The sequence below is a fragment of the Lissotriton vulgaris genome, chromosome 2_1 (genome assembly GCF_964263255.1).
Source record: "Lissotriton vulgaris chromosome 2_1, aLisVul1.2, whole genome shotgun sequence".
NCBI classification, from domain to species: domain Eukaryota; kingdom Metazoa; phylum Chordata; class Amphibia; order Caudata; family Salamandridae; genus Lissotriton; species Lissotriton vulgaris.
In genome coordinates this window covers 719,427,114-719,449,618 of record NC_141687.1, presented here as the reverse complement: position 1 = coordinate 719,449,618, position 22,505 = coordinate 719,427,114, and the positions used below count along the sequence as shown (strand labels likewise).

The 22,505-nt window shown below is 46.2% G+C and overlaps 1 protein-coding gene across 4 annotated transcripts in view; it reads left to right on the top strand.

Moving 5' to 3' along the window:
* AKIP1 (A-kinase interacting protein 1) overlaps window positions 1-22,505 on the top strand; it is a 105,848-nt gene that overhangs the window by 64,019 nt on the left and 19,324 nt on the right. For all 4 annotated transcript variants that reach the window (XM_086955995.1, XM_086955993.1, XM_086955994.1 and 1 more), the window contains exon 4: window positions 9,418-9,537. In XM_086955995.1, coding sequence (XP_086812121.1) covers window positions 9,418-9,537 — 120 coding nt within the window. The remainder of the gene's footprint in view (window positions 1-9,417; window positions 9,538-22,505) is intronic.

The following is a 22,505-nucleotide window of genomic DNA, read 5'->3' as shown; positions in this document are numbered from 1 at the left end:
TGTTTATTCAATTTCCAACTTAAAACAATACTATAACTACCAAAGATCTAAGTGCACTTTAACCATTAACTAGAGAAATACAGAGAAATTTAGGAAACTATAGCAAGCAAAATATAAAGAGCTATGGGTCAAGACATGGAGAGCAGGTAAGACGGAGACAGACTATGTAGGATTGGAGTAGCTTCTTAAAAGTGAGCAGAACTGGTTGCATTCTTAGAGACAACCGGAGGGACATCCAGAGGCCCATTGCAGCACTAGTGAAGACCTGTTACAGTCCCAATGAAGTGTTTAATTCCAGTGTTTGTACTAAGAGCAAGGTTTTGCTCTGAAGCCCTCTCTTCCAGAGACAGTATGAAGTGAGTAAGGTAAGGAGGGCTACCCTAATGAATGGGCTTGTGAGACTGACAACCGTTTTTGGACTATAGCCTTTCATGGATGAATAGCTAGCAAAATTCCTTTAGCACCAGTGTCATATGATCGAATTCCCTCTTCACTCCGGGTCATGCCCTAACCATTGTGGTAAAAGTTCCCGGGGCCAATCCTGCCCACTTTGGCCATTTTCAAGATGTCAAAAATCTCAACCACACTATATCTTGACTTTGTGGGCTCAAGGAGTGTGTTAGGAGTGCATTATAGTAATCCTAGTGCACTTTCACTTCCAATATCAAAATCCATATTGAAGCAGTTACTCTACCCCCAATAAACCAAGAGAAAGAAGTCTAGTAGAACAAATGTTAATGTTAATTGGGATTTGTAAAGCGCCTAATACCGGCAGACAGAGAGTACCCATGCCCCCCCAGATGAGTCATTGTTAGCCCCAGGTCAACATCTTATTATGTCCAGTCCTCTGTGAAGAGGAAAGTCTTCAGTTTTTTTCCTAAACGGAAGGAAGGCTGTTTCTGACCGGAGGTATCCTGGTGGCTTGATCCATAGCTGCGGGATCAAGATCGAAAAGGCTTGACCCCTTTAGTCATTTTGAGAGAACCATGGACAGGCCAACCTGCCACCCTCGGATGACCAGAGGGTACGACCCGGGACGTATCTCCCTAAGCGCTCATTGATGTATCCTGGGGCCTGTCCATGAAGGGCCTTATAGGCAATGCAGAGGCGTTTGAATCTAGCTCACTGTTTGACGAGGAGCCAATGTAGCTGTTGCAGCAGAGGTGTGGCCGGTGCCCGTCTGGGGAGCTTGAAGATCAGCCTGACTGCATCATTCATCGCTACCTGCAGCTTGCCTAGCAGCCTCTCATGTAATCCAATATATAGCGCATTGCCATAATCTAGGCAAAACCTAATCAGTGCGGTCACCACCGTCCACATGGTGGAAAATGAGAGGAGGGGTGATAATTTCCTCAGCAGGCCCACACAGGTCACAACCACGGAGGACACTTGATTAGACAGTGTGAATGTGTCGTCTATTTTAATTCCAAGGCTTTTTACAACTGGAGCTGTATTCGGTGTGTCTCCCAGCTCCTGTGGCCAGAAGAAGTCAGTCCACAGGTTGTTACTTGTGGTGATAGCTAGGACCTCTGTTTTGTCTGGGTTAAATTTAAGTGAGTTAGCTGTCTTTAGGATATTTTGCACGCATGCATGGGTTTGTGGGGTGTTGTCAATTTGCAGGATTAGTTACGTGTCGTCGGCGTAGTTGAACATCTGGCAGTCCATACGGGCCAGGGCCCCCACCAAAGGTCTGAGATAGATTTTAAACAGAAGCAGCGATAGTGCCGACTCTTGTGGGACTCCGGAGGTTAGTGTCCCTCTATTGGACACACAGTCACCCATCTGGATCCTTTGAGTCCGGTTTGTCAGGAAGTAGGTGATCCATTGGTGTACCATCCCGTAGATACCCATGCTCTTAATTCGTGCCAAGAGTTGGCAGTGGTTGACCTTGTCAAACGCAGCTGAGCGGTCTAGTAGGACCAGGGCAAACGCCTTCTTGCAGTCGGCCGTGAGCCTAATTTCGTCCAGCACCGACAGCATCACCAACTCTACTGTGGTGAGCCCTGAATCCTGCCTGCCGACCATCGAATAGCTGATGTTCTTCTATAAATAGGGACAGGGTTTTGAGGATATGCGGTTCCATTATTTTAGCCAAGAAAGGGAGTTGGGATATGGGCCTATAGTTCTTCATGTGAGTGGTGTCAGCTCCGTCCTTTTTCAGTAGGAGGGTTACCCTGGCTTCCTTGAAGTTACTGGGAACCATCCCCGTTTCCAGCGAAGATTGATCAGGGCGAGGATCTCTCCCTCAATCGCTGGAAGGGCCAACTTGAATATCCTCCGTGGACATGTGTTGTATTGTTCTAGGCTTGGGAAGGAGGCAATGGGTTCTTTCGTGTCACATTGTGGTTCCTCCACAACCAGGGGGCTCTGACTGATGGGGGTGTTATGTATGTCCGTTAAGATGTCCTTTACTTTATCTAGGAATAAGGACAGGAACCTGTTGCAGTGTTCCTGGCCGGTGACTGCTTCCTGTGTCTGCTTTTGACTGAGCTCCTTCAGAATTATAAAGATTTATTTTTGTTTGTTATCTGCTTCCATGATCTTGGTCTCATTGTACTCTGCCATTCTTGTAAGGATGGCTTTTTTGTGTGTGGCTAGCATGGCCCTGTATTCTTTAAGCGCCTCAGGGTCGTATGACTTGCACCACTGTCTTTCATGCTGGCGTAGGGTCCTGTCTGTCCCCTTAGTTCTTCCATGAACCTGGGGGCTCCCTTGCCCTTGTTCCTCACCTTTATCAAGGATCCGGTGCCACCCTATTGATGGCTGCTATCAGCTGGTTGGTGATGGATTCACTCTTCTTGAGATCCTCCGGCCTAAATCTTGTCAGCGAGTTGCCTCTCAGAGCATCCCCTAGGCTGTCTGCCACAATTTTGCTCCAGCTATGGAGCATTTTCCATTCCGGAGGGGGCTGTGTGGGGGGCCTAGCTAGGGGGATCTGAAAGCTGATCGGGTAGTGGTCCGACCAACTACAAGGTTTGATATCCGTCAGTTTAGCCTCTGGCTGAGTGGACCAGATGAGGTCTAGGGTATGTCCTTTCTCATGGGAGGTGGAATCCACTAGCTGCTGCAGCCCCAATGTGGACATGGTCTCTTCTAACTGCCTGGCCTGTGCCTCTTTCGGTAGCTGGTCCCAATAGTAGTTGAAATCACCCACTACCAGGAGATGCTGGTACCCAGAATGTAGGTTGGTGATTAATTCAGTAAGGCGGTCGTTGAACCGGTGGGTTGATCGAGAGGGACGGTACACCACCATTATTGCAAGGCATGATGGCTTGGAGCATACTTTTGCCACCAAAATTCTCCAGCAAGTTTTTCGATTGCTAGCGGTTTATTATAGAGTAGCATTACCCCCCTCTTTTCCCATCCTGCCTATTATGTCATAGGGCGTTGTACTCTAAGGGTAGTGCTGCTACTATGTCAGGCCCTGAGCCATCATCAAGCCAGGTTTCTGTGACTGCCAGGATGTTAGGGGACTCCTCTTGAAGGAGGGTGAAGATCTCCAGGCTATGCTTCTGAACGGAGTGTGTGTTGAGTACTAGTGTCTTTAGATCCTTAATGTTTCCTGGACCTGTACCCTTGGGGGTCTGGGGCTTTGCATCCCTCTCCTCTCCTATCCCCTGTGAAGTGAGCAGCTTTTCAGCTAAGAGTATGCCCTCTACCTGTGGTTCCAGGGGGAGATCCTTGCAATCTAAAGCCCGTAGCTGTTCTGCAGAGTATGATTGAATTTGACCAGGGGTCCTGGCCCCTGGTCCTCGTCGGGTGCAGATGGGCTTGCCTTAGGCAGGGTCTTCCAGCAACCAGACAATGGATACACAACAATTGTCTTGGCATCCTGCTCCCTTCCTTTCAAGTGTACTTCAGTTTTATATGTAAACCCTGCAGACCTGCTGAGCAGGATTTGACTCTCCAGCTGGATTTTTCACTGTGTCAAAGAGGATGCTTTCAGCCCACACTATGCATAACCTTCGAGGTTCACAGGATTCAGCTCCTCCCATTTAGGTCAGCCTGTCATCCCCTTAGAGGTATTTCAAAACCCTTTTATACCTATTCAAATGTTAATTGCTAGCTGGGAGAAGTTGGCAAATTAGTCTCCAGGAATGCCAGGCACAGAAATGGTAACTTTCTAAAAGTTGCTTTTCCTTTATAGTAATTAGGAATCGAACTTCACCATTGAATTGGATTTTTAATAACTGTTAAAATGGTTGTTTGATTATTTTTCTAGCTAGTCCCACTGGATGAAGTATTACGATTTCAATCAGTACTCTGGTTTTCTACTTAGAACAGCTAGCCCTGTGAAAAATGGTCTTCAGTGTTAGTCACTGTAAGGACATGTCAATATTAAATGTGTACATATCCTACTTTTAAATACCATGCATCCTGCATGGTGGACTGCAAGGCCTACTTAAGAGTGGCTTATTATTATATAACAGGGAGGTTTTGACCTGTCAAAATGGTTTATTTTGAAAGGTCGAATTGCAGTTTTTACACTGCTAGTGTCAAGCCTGAAGCCATATTTGCAGTGCCACTGTAGTAGATAGCACAATAGCTGCTGCAGTCCACTTAACGTCAGGCCCTGGGTGCACTTTGTACCATATTCTAGAGATATAGGCAAGTTAAATATGCCAATTAGGATCATGCCAATTCAACCATGCATTAAGGGTCAGCACAAGGCCTTTACTACTGGTTATGCGGGGAAATATTCTAAAGCCCAAAATATCTAGGATTAAGCAAAAGACGAGAAATCTAGGGTGACCAGGCAGAAATTATGTATTTCCTACACAGACCTCGAAAATTAGCACTGAAAGGGCATAACTCACCATATATTGTGTCTACTGTATACCACAGGCAATACACCTGTTACTCAAATATACTTTCTAAAAAAAAAAAGCTTCCTATTTGAAGTGGGTAGCATAACCATTGGTTCAATAGTACCTTCTTAGATTGAAAGTTTGCATTGAGATTGAATTTGACATTACTACCTTCCTAATATTTTGCTTCTCCAGAGCTAAGACCATACATACTCTGTGGGCAGAAAGTATTTAAATTGGCAACCCTATAATGCATACTTCGTGATTCAAAGTTATTGTTTCTGGGTGGAGGGAGGCCTCTTATTAGGCCCTATGTCGAAAACAAAACCTACTCGATTGGTGGCAATGAGTAATCAAACTAGAACCAAAACAACAGAAACAACTCCTACCATGGCCTCCTATCACATTTGGCACTCTGCTGACTAAAGTAATGGACTGACCTCAATGACCTCAGTTAGTTGCCTTAAATACGAATCTTTGGCAGTCTGGTAAAAAGAGACCATATGATATCCTTCCTTGTATCCTTTCTCCCAACTTTACTTCACATTGAGTGTCAACCACTGCTAGATTTCAGTTCTACTCAGACTGTGTTCCCGGTGGTCCAGTTGCCTGAGGCCAATGAACACCTGTCTATTAAAACAAAGTGCTTGCAAAATTACATACGCTGCGAAAAGGAATGGTCTCTTTCAATACAAAAACTATAAGATCACAATTGTGCCTAGATGTTTTCCAGGGATAGTAACCTTACTAGGAAGAAATGATTTGCCCTTAGGCCCATCCTGAAAATTAGGACATCAATTCTGTTCTCCTCGAGCCAGCTACGTTGATTTTCAACATAAACGAGTGCACCTGAGAATTTGATGACCCAGAGGTGTTTGCATCCTTCGTGTTCACTTTGGGGGTATCACCAATGCATATTAGACCTGTCCCATCTATATTAGGAGGCTGCTCAGGTGGAGCCATTACTTTAAGAAAAAGATCGGTTTCATCTTTGGACTGTAGATGGCACTTCAAGATACTCCCACATGCTCCGCAAGTGTGATGCCCAAGAAACAGGAAGCACAGCTCATGATGAATCTTGACCACCCTTATAAGAATCCTAACAACTCCTGTAACCAAGGCATAGTACCCTGATACATTGAAAGGGATGCATATTGAGTTTGCTGATATCAACTGCGGCGCGTCCTTTGGAGCAGATTCAGACTCACAGTTCTGTTCATTCTTGCAATGGACAACTGATTTGGCAATCTTCTCAATAAATGTGAATTGTATGACTAATAACATCACAAGGGGGAAGTATTTGCATTCTTGGCTCTGAAAAAGCCTAATAAGTCTTACTACAAGAAACCCACTTGTCACCCCTGAAAACTGCTAAGCTATGCAGAGACTAGGTAGGCAAAGTTACCACAGCTTCCTGACTCACCTACAGAAAAGGTGGGGTAGCTCTAATTAGCCATAGGAACGGATCTATGTGGGTTCTGAAGACTTGAGATGACAAAACTGGCCTTTGGATTTGCCAAACTGTCCTTACAAAGCTATTACTTTGTGATTGGATTGGTATATGCCTGAATATGGGCACATCTCGATTCGTCTGTGTTCTAAACAGAATTCTTGCTGAGCTTGACAATTCCAAATGATTATTTAGAGGTGACTGAATTGTTGCACCAAATTCAGTGCTGGATAGATGTGGCCCTCCAAGCAATGTGTGTAGTCTGGACAGAGGTGTTCTCATGGATCTGTGAACTGTGGCGAACTGTGCTGTAGTAGAACCCTGACTACTATTTAATCCCACGGACAGGCAATATATTTTTCTTTTGTATGTACACAGCACAATAAACAAGGATTGACTATTTCTTACTCGCAGCCCGTTCTTCTATATGAAGTATGTCATTGGTCAAGTATTGATAATGGAATTTCACATCACTCCATAGGTGGGTTTAATCTTTGGAATTACAAACTCCAAAATCACGTAGATGGAGAATACAGACCTTGAAATCTACATAACTGGCTGATAAAGAAAATATTGCCCGCCTACCTACCTCAAGGACTATATGAACTTAAATGATGTCTCAGTCCCCCAGCCCCTCTTTGCAGCCCGCAAAACCCATGTCCGGGGTCAAAAAATGAAAGACATGGCCATAACCGAGTACCACATTTTTGAGAAGCAGCACTTTTTGGAAACTGACGTAACTACCCTTTTGAAGCAATACGAGCACGGGGAGAAGGCTGGACCACTATTTGTGTCCCCAAAATATTGCATTTAAAGTCTACTATTCATCGAACTGTGGATACACAGTATCACAAGAGAACGCCTTCTTAGAGGCACTCCAGTTGCCCACAAGTAGACATTACAGAGGAAGAAGTCTGTGAAGCAATCAAGGCGATGCCCACAAATAAAGCACTTGGAGAAGATGGCCTTCCTCTTGAGTTTTATAAAACAACTGCGCCTGTAGTGATTCTCTGATTACATAGAGTCTACAATGAATCAAACTTTCCTGAAGGTTTGTATTCTGAATTTGATAAGGCGCTTATTTCCTTAATATTGAAACTGAACCGAGATCCGCAGTTGTGCTCTAGCTATAGATCAGTTTCACTTATCAAAACAGTCATAAAGATATTGGTGAAGTTCTTGGCCACCAGGTTAACAAAGTTTCTACCACTGCTGACACACAAGAGTCAGGTTAGGTTAGTACCGGACAGTTCCTCCGCCAACTTTTTTTGGCCCATCATGCATTTCTTCTGGAAACAAAGGCATGTATAACAAGAGGTCCTGTGGGTCTCCTTCTTTGCCAGAATGCCCCCCTCTTCAGAATCATAAATATCTTCAGCCTTGGACCTAAATTCACCCGACTGTTTGGATGGCTGTACCAAACTCCCACTGCTGCCATCAGTAGTGGAGGATATTTACTTGAGACTTTACCATCTAACGCAGCACAAGGCAAGGCACCTCTCCTCTTTCTTTCCTTGCTTGAACCCTTGGAAACAGCTGTCAGAAAATTGCACACGATTCATGGTGCCTTTACCGAGGAAAGTGAGCTAAAAATATTCCTCTATGCAGATGACACTACGTTGAATCTTACAAATTCAGAGAACTTTTTGCATGCCACTCTAGGTATAATTTTCGCCTTTTCAGGCTATATAATAAACTGAGACCAAAGTGACACACTACCCATGAACTCCTTTACCATGAATACAGCACTTGTGACCTTCCCTCTTGTGGATGCTGGACAAGTTGAAATACCTTGGCATCTGGATTGGCTGGAACGTTAACCTAATGATAACGGAAAACATTCATAAGATGATTGATAGCTCAAGATGGACACTTCTCGAACGGAAATGCCTACCTCTGACAGTCTGAGGTAGGATTCAAATGATTAAAATGGTCAACGGCCCGAGATTTGATTACGTTTTTGCCATGTTGCCTTTCCAAGTTCTAAGGTAACTCTATTTGAGAGAAACTCAAAATAAAGAAATAATACTTCCCTACAAGCTCAGGAGGACTCCGTTTGCCAGAAATGGAACTGTATTATGTAGCACATCATCTCTTACAGTTGGCCCACACTTTTCCAGTCTGTTTGGAAACCCAGTATTGGGCCATCACTGAATGGCAGCTCTTGGGAAATTCTTCAGGATCATTGTGTCTATGGGGTACGGAATAGCTTTTAGGACGTATTCTCTGGCCTTTACTCATTGCTAATAGAGAAACTGTGTGCCAAATCCTTGTGTACTGCTCTCGGACAACTGTGGCAGGCTTTGCAGGCAGTACTCTTTTCCGATCAACACTAGATCTATTTGAGGGAACCTCGCAATAAAGGTCTAGGAGAGGCTTGACTAAAGTTCATGTCGGTTTAAATACTGCATGGCTGGCACTGGTCACCTGTGGAACTCCTTATGGTGCGCTTAGGTGGTTAAGGCACTTGCTGGAGTTGCTGAGCCCCTCGAGCGTATACCAATCCTATCCTATGGTCTTACCCAGCAATACGGTTATGCTGGCAACAAGTCTGGAGCACACTAAATAGAAAATGTGACTTACCTATCGAATCTTCTCCAGCTTTAGCGTTCCTGCAGAACACGTCCCATATCCAGGGATCACAAACCACTGGAAGAGATTGATAGATACAACGCTGGACATTGCCCAAAATGGTATACTCTGATAATGAAATAAGGCTTGATATATCGCTTCTCGTTTCGTTTACTTGGCTTGTTTCATTCTGATCAAGAACTAAGATTATTAGGTCAGCAACGCTGAAATGGAATACATGGTTTTACATGATGTAATATATAAGTAATCTGAAAGTTCAGTAAATATATTAAAAACATATCAAGCCATTGACTGACCCCTCAAATTGAGAACTGAATGAAGAATCCTGCAATGTAACATATTTGAATGTGTGTGCTACCGACAGTCGACAACTCGTATTGAATTGACTATGCAATCTCACATACTACAAAAGTATTAAGGGGGCATGTAACATGGTGCTGAAATGTGTGTGACGGGTGTCACTTATGTTTTTCATCATATAGTAGTTAATCTGTAGGAGAAGGTTCTTGCATGTTTATTGTTCGATGAGTGTTTTATTTACTGTATTTTTTTGCATGTTATTTGTAGCAGTATTACAGCTACACGCCGATTAGCGACTGCAGTAAAACCGAAGTGAATCACGTTTGCAGATACCACAGTAGAAACGTAGCTGAAACATCCCACAAATCTTTGAGCCCTTCAAACCAGGTAAGCATGTGTTGCTCAATTACTGTTATTTATGGAGATGCAGTTTGGTGTCGACGTAATCCAATATGTTGTGTAGCTATACTTTCCCACTGGGACACAACTGTGTGACCATGAGCAAATCAATTTTAATGTTTTGTATCTGAGTGGCTAAAAATTCTTGCACTTAAGACTGGTACATAGCAATATATATGACAACCTAATTAAAATGTGAGGGACGCAAATTAAAATGTTCAAATATTGTTTTATTTTGAATGTATTTTATTCCAAGCACTCATTTTTTGCCGACTCCTCCATTCCCCCAGCGCTTGCGTGCTCTCTCTCTCTCTCTCTCTCTCTCTATCTCTCTCTCTATCTCTCTCTCTCTCTCTCTCTCTCTCTCTCTCTCTCTCTCTCTCTCTCTCTCTCTCTCTCTCTCTCTCTCTCTCTCTCTCTCTCTCTCTCTTTTTCCTGGTTAGCTGTGTCTTGTACCGGCACCAAAGTTCACTTTTGACCTGTCCGCCCTCAAGGAGTGTACTACTCTAAACGTTTCATGTTTGGGATCCTTACAGGGCCTTCCTCAATTGCTTAGTTAATTTTCACCCTACACCACCTACCTGCTTTGGACAGAAATTGATGGCTATTCCATGAGTAGTCATTTGTTTTAGAGGCAAGAAGACGCTGCTTGATAGAGCACACTTTGTTCACCAACATTTCAGACTGGTATAAGGCAACAATGACCAGTTTTGATTTAGTTTAATGGTGGTATAAGTTAGCAGCTTAAAGTAGGAGGGCGTAGCCTCAGGAACTGGCGCACGTTTTTATGTAAAATATGTCCTCCTGTGGCTAAAGTGTCCTGCCATCTGAGTATTTTCTCAAGGTTGACCATTTTTTCAGTATTAGTTAACTATTTCTATTTAGGTGTATTTTAAAAGGCGTCATAGGCAAGAACCTTTGTGCCAAAGCAATATCTCACTAAATTGATCAGACTGCAAATTTTTTATTCCAAATGCCGCATTTTCTAGCTCAAAGTATTGATATCGAGTGAACATGTAGAGAAATGAAACTTGGCATGCAGCCCTTTTGGTAGGTGCTGTGTAAACACTTGCATGTGGTGGAACTCAAGACTTAAATCGTCTTCTCTAAACTTTGCACTTCTTACATTGGAGCCTTTCTAAAGTGTCCAACATTTGACATAATTTTCTTGTGTCGCAGAAATGCGGCAGCCTAGGGAGCAGATATGAGTTCATTTCAACTATTTGACATGCATTGATTATAATCAAGGCAACTGAGAACTGTGTTCCTATATAGCTTCTCTGAGATTATTTCAATCCCTCTGATCTGCAAATTCAAATACCGTCTGTAGAAACAAATATTTCTCTCTCCACTTTACGAGGTCCTTCAATTGTCTCACAATTTAAAAGTCAGTTAGGTTTTACTGTGCCTTGCTGCATTTTAGTTGTTTTTCCTCTAAGTTAGTATTGGTTCTTACCTCTGGACGTAGGAGCCTTCTTCTGATTCCTAAATTTCCTCGTTAGTGAAATACTCCGGAAAAAAGCCACTTCTCTACTTTCGAGATTTCATTAACTGTGTAAAATCAATGGGTAAACCCAGGTTAAAGAAAAGGTGGTTCTGTTGGGTAAGACAAAATTACTTTAACACTGCAATTAATGCACTCTGGGGTGGACGCTCTCTGGAAAGCACAGCTTACAAAAAATTAAGGCTTAACAAATAAATCATAGGATAAGTCTTGTTTCTTTTAATCAGAATTACGTCATTCACTGGTATCATTCAATACATGGGTAGACTGTCAGAATGAGTGTTAAAGTGCAGTATAGTGACATTTGTGGGAAGGAGGGGGAATTTGATGTGTGCAGCAGGCGATGGGACTTCGTACCACCGTCTAATACTCTGAGCGGAGCATCCCGACACTACGGATACATTGACCACTGCGCTGTACCATCTCAGGCTGAGATTCTCCGGCCTTGAACCCTGAACTGCAATACAAATCAAATTCCCCCTCCTTCCCACTCCTGTCTTGAGAAAGACCCACCGTGACCACCAATTGGGGCACCACAGGGTCGAAACGTCAACGCTGGTTTTAGGTCCAGCACCACCAGGATTCCACCAAGAAAAATGGTGATCCTTGGCTATAAATCAGTAGCTGGCCACTGAAATACTTGTATATATCTGTATATATGAAATTGGTTCCACTGTATATATATTTCACCTTTTGAGCACTATACACAAATGTCACTATACTGCACTTTAACACTTATTCTAACAGTCTACCCATGTATTGTATGATACCAGTGAATGACGCAATTCTGATAAAAAGAAACAATACAACCAGTTGATCCTATGACTTATTTGTTAAGCCTTAATTTTGTGTAAGCTGTTTTTTTCAGAGAGCCTCCACCCCAGAGTGCATTAATTGCAGTGTTTAAAGTAATTTTGTCTTACCCAACAGAACCACCTTTTGTTTAACCATTAATTACCCAGGTTCTGAGGGGCACAGGGTCACTCCTTTTTCTTTAACTACAATGGGTAAACGCAGTCACAATTTGTAAGGTTTTGTACTACAGTGATCTCTTTAGCAGTTCTGCTTCTTCTTTCTCTGGTCATTGAACAGTAACTTTGTTTGCTTTGAACAAAAGTTAGTACTCCCCAGAGTCAAGTTAATGTAAGTGAGCTGCGTCTTAATCCTTTTCAATCCAAGAAATTGCTGTTCTGCAGTTTAAAATTCTGTCTCACCTGACTCTGTAGATGAGTCGCTCTTTCCTTGTAATGCATGTTTTAAAAGTGGTGTTTAACTCTTTCGATGCTGATGACGGAACTGCTCCGTCATCAGCTGCGGTGGCGCTGTGCTGATGAGGCAGCGGTTCCGTCATGGCCCTGCCGCCGCGCCTGCGCGGCGCGAATTCCGCGCCTACGCTGGGCGTTCTATTGAGCGGGCGGGCCCATGACGGAACCGCTCCGTCATGAGCACAGCCCACCGCGGCTGATGACGGAGCGGTTCCGTCACCAGCATGCTGCCGCCGCGCGGCCGCCCCACCCACTTAGCACTTAGGTGCTAATAACCTGGAGATTTTTTATTTGTAAACAACTTTCATTTGCTGCATTCTCTTTTGCATGATATGCCAGTGCATCCAAATCTAAACAAGTGGATTGCCTATTTGAAATATCTCTGTAAAAATCATGAAACCACCATTCTTAATTCCCTCTTCTGTGCTAGATGTAAGCATATGTGAACACGCCTCATTCCGCGCCTGAGAAATGTTGTAGCGGAACTTTAAACTTAGCCAGTTTTTGTGTTTTAATGCGTAAATGAAGATAATCAATATATACTCAAGTGGGAAGTTGGCCCTCTGCCAAGTCAGACATCCTTTGCTAGAATGTCTCATTTTCTGTTGGCTAAGAGCAGCAGGCGTAAAGGATCTTCCACAAAAGAATAGAAGGTTCCATTTGTTTTTTTGTAAATTAACACAAGCAGTACCTCTAGCTGGCTACTGGCTATGCATTTGCTGTAACCAAGAATAGATCTCTAAATTCACCATTAATGGAGGATATTTGAAATTTTAACCCTGAACCCAGGATTATGATGAGGGTATTAATGTATTTTTGCGCCTAAAGATAGAGCTTTCAGCTCTGCACCCATAAGCTCAAATCTTTTAGGCCTATAGTTTTGTCTAACCTGCTTTGAAGGTGAAACCTACATGTGCCCTGGAATTTGGGTTGACAATTAACACAGGTTTAAAATCTCAGTTTACACGTTATACAGTGCTCAACCTTTTCTAAAGCATAGTTTACCTAAACTGTTGTGCCATATGGAAGCTACCAAACCTAGCACCTGTGAATTAGTAGCCCTGTCCATCTCACTGCACTTACATCAACTTTAAGAGGACATGATAATGCCCGTCATTCTGTGCGGCCATTTATTCAGAGAAATAGTTCCCACTGTGCCTTCTTTTGTGAGAGGTCAGAGCAGCAACCCCTTTCCATTGGATAGAAACCTTTGCTCATATAATATTTTCAGAAAGTTGGAGAGTTATGGCACAGTGCTATAGGAGCACTCGTTAGCACAGTAGACCCCAATAGTGAAGGACTGTAGCAATCACAATTTGTTAAAGAGTAGTCACTCAAAATATCTGCTCCTTCATTCTGGCAAGTGATTGAGTCCAATAATTAAACCATTCAAAGTATCGATCTGAATTGTATATATAGTTTGTTCGTTCTTAAACCATCACCTCATAAAATAACACGTTTTGTAGCATTTTCTCGTCACGTTTTAAAGGCGGAACACAAAATTCAAAAGAAATAGCGTCATTTTAATTATAGTGTAGGCAAATATATAAAATGTTATTGCTAATAAGATTCATGTTAATGGTAAAAACTATCTATTAGATGAACTAATTGAAACTTTAAAAATCTGTGTGGTCTGTTTTTTTCCTCCCACTCGATGTGATTTTCATAGTATATTACTATATATGACTGGTGCATATTATACTAAGTGGATGTTTTAATAATATATTCATCTTGGTGATTCCACATTTTTAACATTCAGATATTTGTTATCCCAATCTCTTCCAGTCCCACACTGGAAGCAGCTGAACAGTATTTAAAAAAAAAAATCATATTGAGCTTGTGTAGTTGATATCATATATTTTCTTATTGCTATCAATGTCCAGTTCAGTATTCGAAGGACATTTTAAGAGTTCCTCACATTTTTGGTTGGAGAGCCTCACCTAATTTCATTTGCAAACGTCATTGGGTCTAACTTTTTGGGATTACAACGAATCTACTATTGTTTTAACTTTCTACACTGCCAATATCACATTTTTTCTGCTGGGTAACAATTACATTTGATCCTGCCCAGGAGTGAAAACCAGCATCTTAGTTTTAAAACTGATACCGTGTGGTTCTAGTAACCTCAAACAGCAACCGCGTTTTGCCATATAACATAAACTTCATCTAGGCGTCTGTATAAAAGTATTGAATCAAACACCAATCCTTCTACATTCACGAAAAAAATAAGTTATTTTTGCAAAAACAAAAATATGTCAATGTCATTCTACTATTTCTGGTCTCAAACAATAAGCTCCATCTTACTAGTCATCATTGTGGTTCCCAGTAAATTCCAAATATTTAAATGATTATTCACTTATACTTAATTTATACTCCTATCTAATGCTTCAAAATGTATGCATAAGAATAATTATTATTCTCTTAGAGCCAGTGTAATCATCCGCTTTTAGCTGTCTGGTATAAGCATTGACCCATCATTTCCAGCTGAAGAGGTAATCAACGTATATTTTATGTTGTTCGATTCTTCCAGATGCAGTGGTGTTGTTCATTATACCACTTCAGCTAGGAACAAATCGCTACCCATTACCTATTTCATTCAGATGTGTAAGTTGTGCTGTTGTGAAGTAAATAATTACATTCAGAATTCCCTATTGATGTTCAGGTAATTGTTTATTGAACCTAACAGATGTGTCCTCTTGTTTAATTTTCTCTCCGCTTCATTTCAGTATTCTTCCTATTCTTTTGGGCCAAATGTGTGAAATTCCAAGGAACCTTGTATCTCAATTCCTCTTTTTTGTATTGTTACAAATTGTGCCACAATAGGCTACTTGAAATAATTATTTAGCGTTCAGGTTAGCTATAAATTGTACATTTATAACTCCAAGAGATACAGAGTGTCACATATTGTCCTCAAAACCTGCAGCATTTAGAAGTGGTTCTGTATTCTCTTTATATCCTTGGTGTTAGAAATGGGGGGTCTCTCGTTGGCAATGGTTTATACCTTTGTCCAAGTAGGGATGCTTGCTTCTAGTCAGGATAAGGGAGTTACTCCCTTAGACAACCTCTGCTAACCCCCTTGGTAGCTTGGCTTGAGGAGACAGGCTTATCTCAGAGGCTATGTGTAAAAGCATTTGTCCACACATACAGTAATACTACAAATGGACACCACACCCGTTTAGAAAATCTGAAAGAAACAGGTTAGTGTTAGATTCCTTACCTTAGAATATCCCCAGCCGTCCGGCTGGATCAGGAAAGTTTTCGTCAGAGGTACCCCTGGGCGTCGGAAGGCGTCGTCTGCGGCTCTGCGTCCGTCATCGGCGTCGTGATCACTGGAATGACGTTGTCGGAGTACTTAGACGCAGGCCTCGCGCACTGACGTTGGTTCTTCTTTTTTCCACACCAGCAAGCGCAGATCCGGGAAGAGCAGTACTCTAGTCATTTTTTTTACAAACTTTTTTGATCTCTTTTTATCACTTTTCGAGTCGAGTTCGACTCGTGGTGCCGTTAGGGATGCCTGGCTTTAAACCTTGCGATGCCTGTCACCGCCTGATGTTGGTGACCGACCCCCACCATCGGTGCCTTTACTGCCTCGGGCCGACCACGATGGCAGCCGTGCCCCGACTGCCGAGCCTTGACCTCGAAGGCTAGACGGGAGCAGTCCCGTAAGCTGCTCAAGCTCCGGCAGTCGGCTCCGCGCCGCTCGAGGTCCCAGTCGAGGGATTGGTCGCAGAGGCGCAGTCATCGCCGCTTGTCGAGTCACCACCACTTGTCGGGCTCCAAGTCCTCCGGTAAGTCAAGGCATTCGACAAAGAAGTCGAAGAGGCGTCATCGCTGTTCTGACACCCTCCGACGCTCACGTGATTCGGCCGGGAGTTCGGGCGACACCGCCTGGTGCAGGTGTTGCGTCCAGCCCCATACCCGCCGGTCACTGGGCTGCATGCGACGCCAGAGGAGATAAGTGCTTTCCTCACTGCCAGGAGGCCTCACTTCCCTCCGTCGGAACCTGCTGCGGTCCCTTCGGGCCCGCGGGTCGGATTGGGAGCCCTAGCGGCCCGCGGCTCCAGCCCCGGCACCGCTGGGTGCTTCGGCCCCGGCACCGTCGGAGACTCTGGTCCCGATGCCGCAGGGCCCCACAGGATCCAGGCCTGGATCCGGGTCAACGCCAGTCGACCTCAAGACTCCTCCGCTGGCGCCGACCCCCAGGGTGTTGCTCCCAGTGCCGTCTTCCGACAACACCGTCCCCGGTTTCAGCCCCGGTCCGGATGCAAGGCTGGAGCGGCGCCGCTCAGCACTGTCTCCGACAGGTGAACTTTTCACCTACGACCCTGCTCCATCATTTCTGCCCGGTTTCCAGGAGATGGATGATGAGGAGGACTGGGAGGAGTCTGAGGACCCTCTGGCACAGTAGTGCCAGTTGAGTCAGGACTGGGCAGATGAGCTGGGGGAGGCCAGTGGTCTAGACACTTCGCCTGACACTGGATTTATCCCTCCTCCCTCCGTGGCTTCAGAGGAGGGGGCTACTTATAGCGTGGTGTTGAACAGGGCAGCCAAGGCCTTGACTCTTGAGCTCCCTGTCGCGGCCGTGAGGACTAACCTCCTCACTGAGGTGCTCAAACCGCAAGCACTGCCGTTTAACGAAGCCCTCACCGACATTCTGATGGGCACCTGGTCCAAGCCCTCTACAGGCCTTCCTGTGGATCGGAACGTGGCCCGGCACCACTGCCCGGCTCCGGTCGACCCCGTCTTTCTGTCTGTTCTGGTGATTCAGGCCTCTACGTCCCAGACCGCATTCCCGACCGCTCCTCCAGATCGGGAATCCAAAAGGTATGATCAGTTTGGGAAGAAACTGTTCTCCTCTCTGAATTTGGGGCTGTGGTCTGTCAACACCACCTGCCTTTTGGGCCGTTACACCCACTCTCTGTGGGATACGGTTGGGGAGGTGCTGCCACAGTGTCCGGAGGAGGCCCGGACACGGCTCGCCCAAGCCCTGGCGGAGGGGCGGGATGCAGCACGGTACTCGATTAGATGTGGACTTGACACCACGGACTCGCGGGGCACAGCGATTTCCACGACGGTGACGATTCGTCGCCACGCCTGGCTGAGGACTGCCAACTTCTCGGGGGATGTCAAGGCCAGGATCATGGACATGCCCTTCGATGGCTGTCGCCTCTTTGGCAAAAAAGCAGATAGTGTGCTAGAGCGTTTTAAGGACTCCAGGGCTACGGCCAAGTCCTTGGGCCTCGGCCAGCGCCAGCAAACCTCCGCTTTTCCCCCTTTCGTGGCCAAGGAAGGGGCGCCCCCAAACATCCAGCCAGCCACAAGCCGCAGAACCAGTCTCAACACGGACGTGGTAACCGCTGTTGCGGTGCCGGGGGACAACGGCAGGGTAAGTCCACATCCGCTCCCGCAGCATCTGCCTCAAAGCCCTCCTAGTCCGGCATTTCATGCCCATTCGACGACAGTGGGGGGCAGGGTTCGCCATCACCTCCTCCACTGGCGTACCATCAAGTCGGAGAGGTGGGGGCTGCAAATCGTCCGATGGGGCTACTCCCTCCCCTTCGAGGGGACACCTCCAGCCATGCCACCGCAATACCACCTCATGCGGGAGATCACTTGCAACTTATGCAAGAGGAAGTTAACGCCTTCTTGGCCAAGGGGGGCCGCCGAGCGCGTTCCTGGGCCAGAAGTAGGGTGTACTTTCTGGTTCCCAAGAAGGACAAAGGAGGCCTACGCCCTATCTTGGATCTCCGGAACGTCAACGGCTTCCTCCGGAAGGAGAAGTTCAAGATGCTGACATTGGCTCAGGTCTTAGCTGCCCTAGACCCTGGAGACTGGATGGTGGCATTGGACTTGCAGGACGCTTATTTCCACATTCCCGTCCTGCAGGCCCGCCGGCGCTACATGCGGTTCACGGTAGGCCACAAGCACTTTCAGTTTACCGTGTTCCTCTTTGGCCTTACCAGCGCCCCTCGGGTATTCACGAAATGATGGCGGTGGTCGCGGCTCATCTGCGCAGAGCAGGGGTTCCTGTCTTCCCTTATCTCGACGACTGGTTGTTGAAGGCGGACTCGCCCCAGACAGTCATCTCCCACCTCCAGACTACGGCCGACCTCCTGCACCTGCTGGGGTTCTCCATCAACGTGCCAAAGTCACACCTGTGCCCCTCTCAGAAGCTCCTCTTCATCGGAGTGGTTCTGGACTCTGCCCAGTTTCAGGTTTATTCCCCCGAGCAGCGGGTTCGGGATATTCAGGCTCTGATTCCGATCTTTCAGCCTCCTGGGGCTGATGGCCTCCTGCATCCTACTGGTGCATCACACCAAGTGGCGGATGCGGGCTCTGGAGTGGGACCTGAAGTTTCAGTGGGCACAGCATCAGGGCAACCTATCCGACCACGTCCTGATCTCGGAGGGCACTGCGAGACAGTTGCAGTGGTGGGTCACGGTCCGCGATTGGGTCAACGGCAGATCCCTCTCCCTACCCCAACCGGAGCATGTAGTAGTGACGGATGCGTCCCTCCTGGGATGGGGGGCCACATGGGAGAGGCGGAGATCAAAGGCCTCTGGTTTCCGGCGCAGTCCCGGCTCCATATCAACCTTCTGGAGCTGCGGGTGATCCGGCTTGCACTGAAGGCATTCCTTCCCTCTGTCCGGGGAAGTGTGGTGCAGGTGTTCATGGACAACACCACCACCATGTGGTACTGCAACAAACAGGGCGGGGTGGGGTCATGGACCCTTTGTCAGGAGGCTCTGCGCCTCTGGACATGACTGGAACGCCAGGGCATCACCCTGGTGGTTCAACACCTGGCAGGTTCCCTGAACGCCAGGGTGGACGAACTCAGCCGTCGGTGCATGATGGATCACGAACTCGGACGTGGCGCAAGTTCTCTTTCAGCAGTGGGGAGAGCCTTGGTTAGATCTATTCGCCACAGAAGAGAGCGCGCAATGTTATCAATTCTGCACGTTGGAATTTTCAAGGCGGCACTCGCTCGGAGACGATTTTCACCGCGAGTGGAGCTGCAGTCTGTTGTACGCCTTTCCACCTATACCACGTCTGCCCAGAGTGCTGAAGAAGATTAGGCGAGACCGGGCCCAAGTCATCCTTGTGGCTCCGGACTGGGCACGAACACACTGGTATCCCGAGCTACTCAGCATGTCAGTCGATCCCCCGATTCGTCTGCCTCTTCAGGAGGATATTCTGTTGCAGCAGCAGGGTACGGTCCTCCAATCGAACCTGTCCAGTCTCCACCTACATGCCTGGAGATTGAACGGCGACAGTTGAGGCCATTTGACTTGCCTCTTGAAGTCTGTGATGTGATTCTGGCAACCAGGCACTCCTCCACAAAAACGGTATACGCCTGCAGGTGAAACAAATTTGTGGCATGGTGCACAGCAAAGGATGTGGATCCACTCTCTGCCCCCCTTTCAAAGGTTCTCCTCTTCCTTCTTTCTCTTGCCAAGCAGGGCTTTGCTCTGGGCACTATCAAGGGCTACCTCTCGGCCATTTCAGCCTTCTTAAGGCTTCCTGATCAGCCTTCTCTCTTCAAGTCCCCTGTTGTAAATAGATTCTTGAAAGGCATCACACACGTTTCCTCCTGTTCCCTTCGTGATGCCTCAGTGGGACTTGAATCTTGTACTAACGTTTCTGATGTGCGCTCCCTTTGAGCCACTTCATAACTGTCCTCTTCGTCTTCTGACTCTTAAAACTGCATTCCTGGTTGCCATCACCTCTGCCAGGAGAGTGAGGGAGCTCCAGGCTCCATCTTCTAAACCTCCTTTCCTCTCTGTCCATCCGGACAAGGTTGTTCTGAGGACTCGTCCTTCTTTCCTGCCCAAGGTGGTTACAGCCTTTCATATCGGGCAGTCCATCACCTTGCCCACCTTCTTTCCGTCTCCGCATCCCTCGAAAGAGGAAGAGAAGTTCCACTGTCTGGACCCAAAACGTGCGCTCTCCTTCTATCTAGACCGCACACGCCAGTTCCGGGGGGACGACCAGCTCTTTGTTGGGTACGTGGGCGCTAAGAAGGGACAGGCGGTGCACAAGCAGACCATCTCTCGGTGGGTGGTCTTATGCACAAAAGTTTGCTACTCTTTGGCGAAAAAGAAGCCTCCTATTGGGCTGCGCACCCATTCCACTCGGGCCACGGCGGCTACTACTGCCCTGGGTCGGTGAATCCCCTTGCAGGACATCTGTCAGGCAGTGACGTGGGCCTCACTGCACACTACCGCCTGGACAGCCAAGTCCGGAGAGATGGCTTTTTCTGCCGTTCCATTCTCCAGGACTTTCTGGTGTGATCTTGGTCCACAGACCCACCACCGGGGTTGGTATTGCTGGGGTATCTATTCTAAGGTACGGAATCTAACACTAACCTGTTTCTTTCAGATGCACAAGTTACTTACCTTCGGTAACAATATATCTGTAAGAAACAGTAGTTAGTGTTAGATTCCTTACCGCCCCACCCATCCTCCCCGTTCTGCGTACCGATATCTAGGGTTAATGTCATCCCTTTCAGGGCCCTAGTTTCATGGCACCAGTATCGGTCTCTATCATGGCTCTGCGTTCCTGGCGCGGAGAGCTATGTACAGAACTGACGTCGGCGCGCAAGGGCGACGTCTAAGCACTCTAAGCGATCACGACGCCGACGACAGACGCGGAGCCGCAGACGACGCCTACCGACGCGCAGGGGTACTACTGATGAAAACTTTCCGGATCCAGCCTGACATCTGGGGATATTCTAAGGTAAGGAATCTAACACTAACTACTGTTTCTTACAGATATATCGTTACCGAAGGTAAGTAACTTGTGCAATAAGTAATCTTTATCTAAACCTAACTAAACCAAAACGACAAAAATCCAACTTACAGTTATCACAATATGATTTTAAAAGGTAAAAACAGTCCTGTCCAGAGCAAACTATAGATGCAACACTTTCAATATAAAGTACCTTGGATGCGTCGGTCATAAACCAAAACAGCTGTAGGGAAGGTGATACGTCGGTTCCTAACACATACGGAAGGTGATGCTTCGGTTCCTTACTCCAGGGGAGGAGATGCATCCGTTCCTTACTGCCATGCAGGGGAGGTGATGGATCGGTTCCTTACTGAAGAGGAGGTGATGCATTGGTTTCTTACTGTGCGGGGAGATGATGTGTCGGTTTCTTACTGGAGCCTGGGCATTTCTGTAAACTTGATGCCCAGTGAGATGCATGGGATTCAGGAGGCGTTGGCTGTCTAAGCGGCAGCGGCAATGGCACTGCGTCAATCTCTCCAGCCGCTGTCCCCTATGCGTCAATTCTTGCAGCCGCACAGCAGGGCTTGAATCTGAGTCTGTGATCTTGTACTTCGGAGATCGGTACACAAGAGTACGGCGGTTTCCTGGGTGCACTTGCCAGGTCGACATGGCAGTAGAGACTGGGTGCAGACACTGCAGTGGCAAGTCTGAGAACCTTTTAAAAGGCTTTCCTTGCATGGGTGACACAATCAATGATAAAGGCCCACTAACAGCATTTGACTTACAGGCCCTGGGCACACACACACACTTAGTAGTAAGTCAAATAAGTCAGTCATGGAAACACCAATTTATTAACACAATTTACATGGAGAGCATGTGCGCTTTAGCACTGAATAACAGTGGTAAAGTGCCCAGAGTCCTCAAACCAACAAAAACGGGATAAAAAATAGGAGGCCAGAAAGCAGAAAGTCTGGGGATTAACCAGCTGAAAAAGCCAGGTCTGACGCTTGGTTCGGAAGATCCCAATGGTTTTCTAAAAGGGAGAATAGCAGCTAAGAACTTACTACATCTTAGTTCTCACCATGAAAGACACCCTCAGGTTTGTTTGGTTGTTTTTTCAGTTTAATAGTGGGTATCACTTGCTTATGTTTTTCCATTCAACCTAAACGCTGTTTGAGGTTTTTCAGCAAATGGTGACTGCAGTGGTATTACATCACCATTGTCCAAAGGTTCCTCTATCTGGTTGATCAAGGTCCCTCAGCTTGACTTCTGTAGTTTACAACTGATTTTGGACACCCTTCACCATTTTTTATTGAGTGAACTTCAGGCATCAAAGGTCTACAGATACATTGCGCATTATTGTTAACAGTTACTTTTTATTAATATTTCTACCCCTGCCTGACCACTGAGACAGCAAACATTCTAGCTTGAGCTCTTTGCACTTGGCCTAATGCACTTGG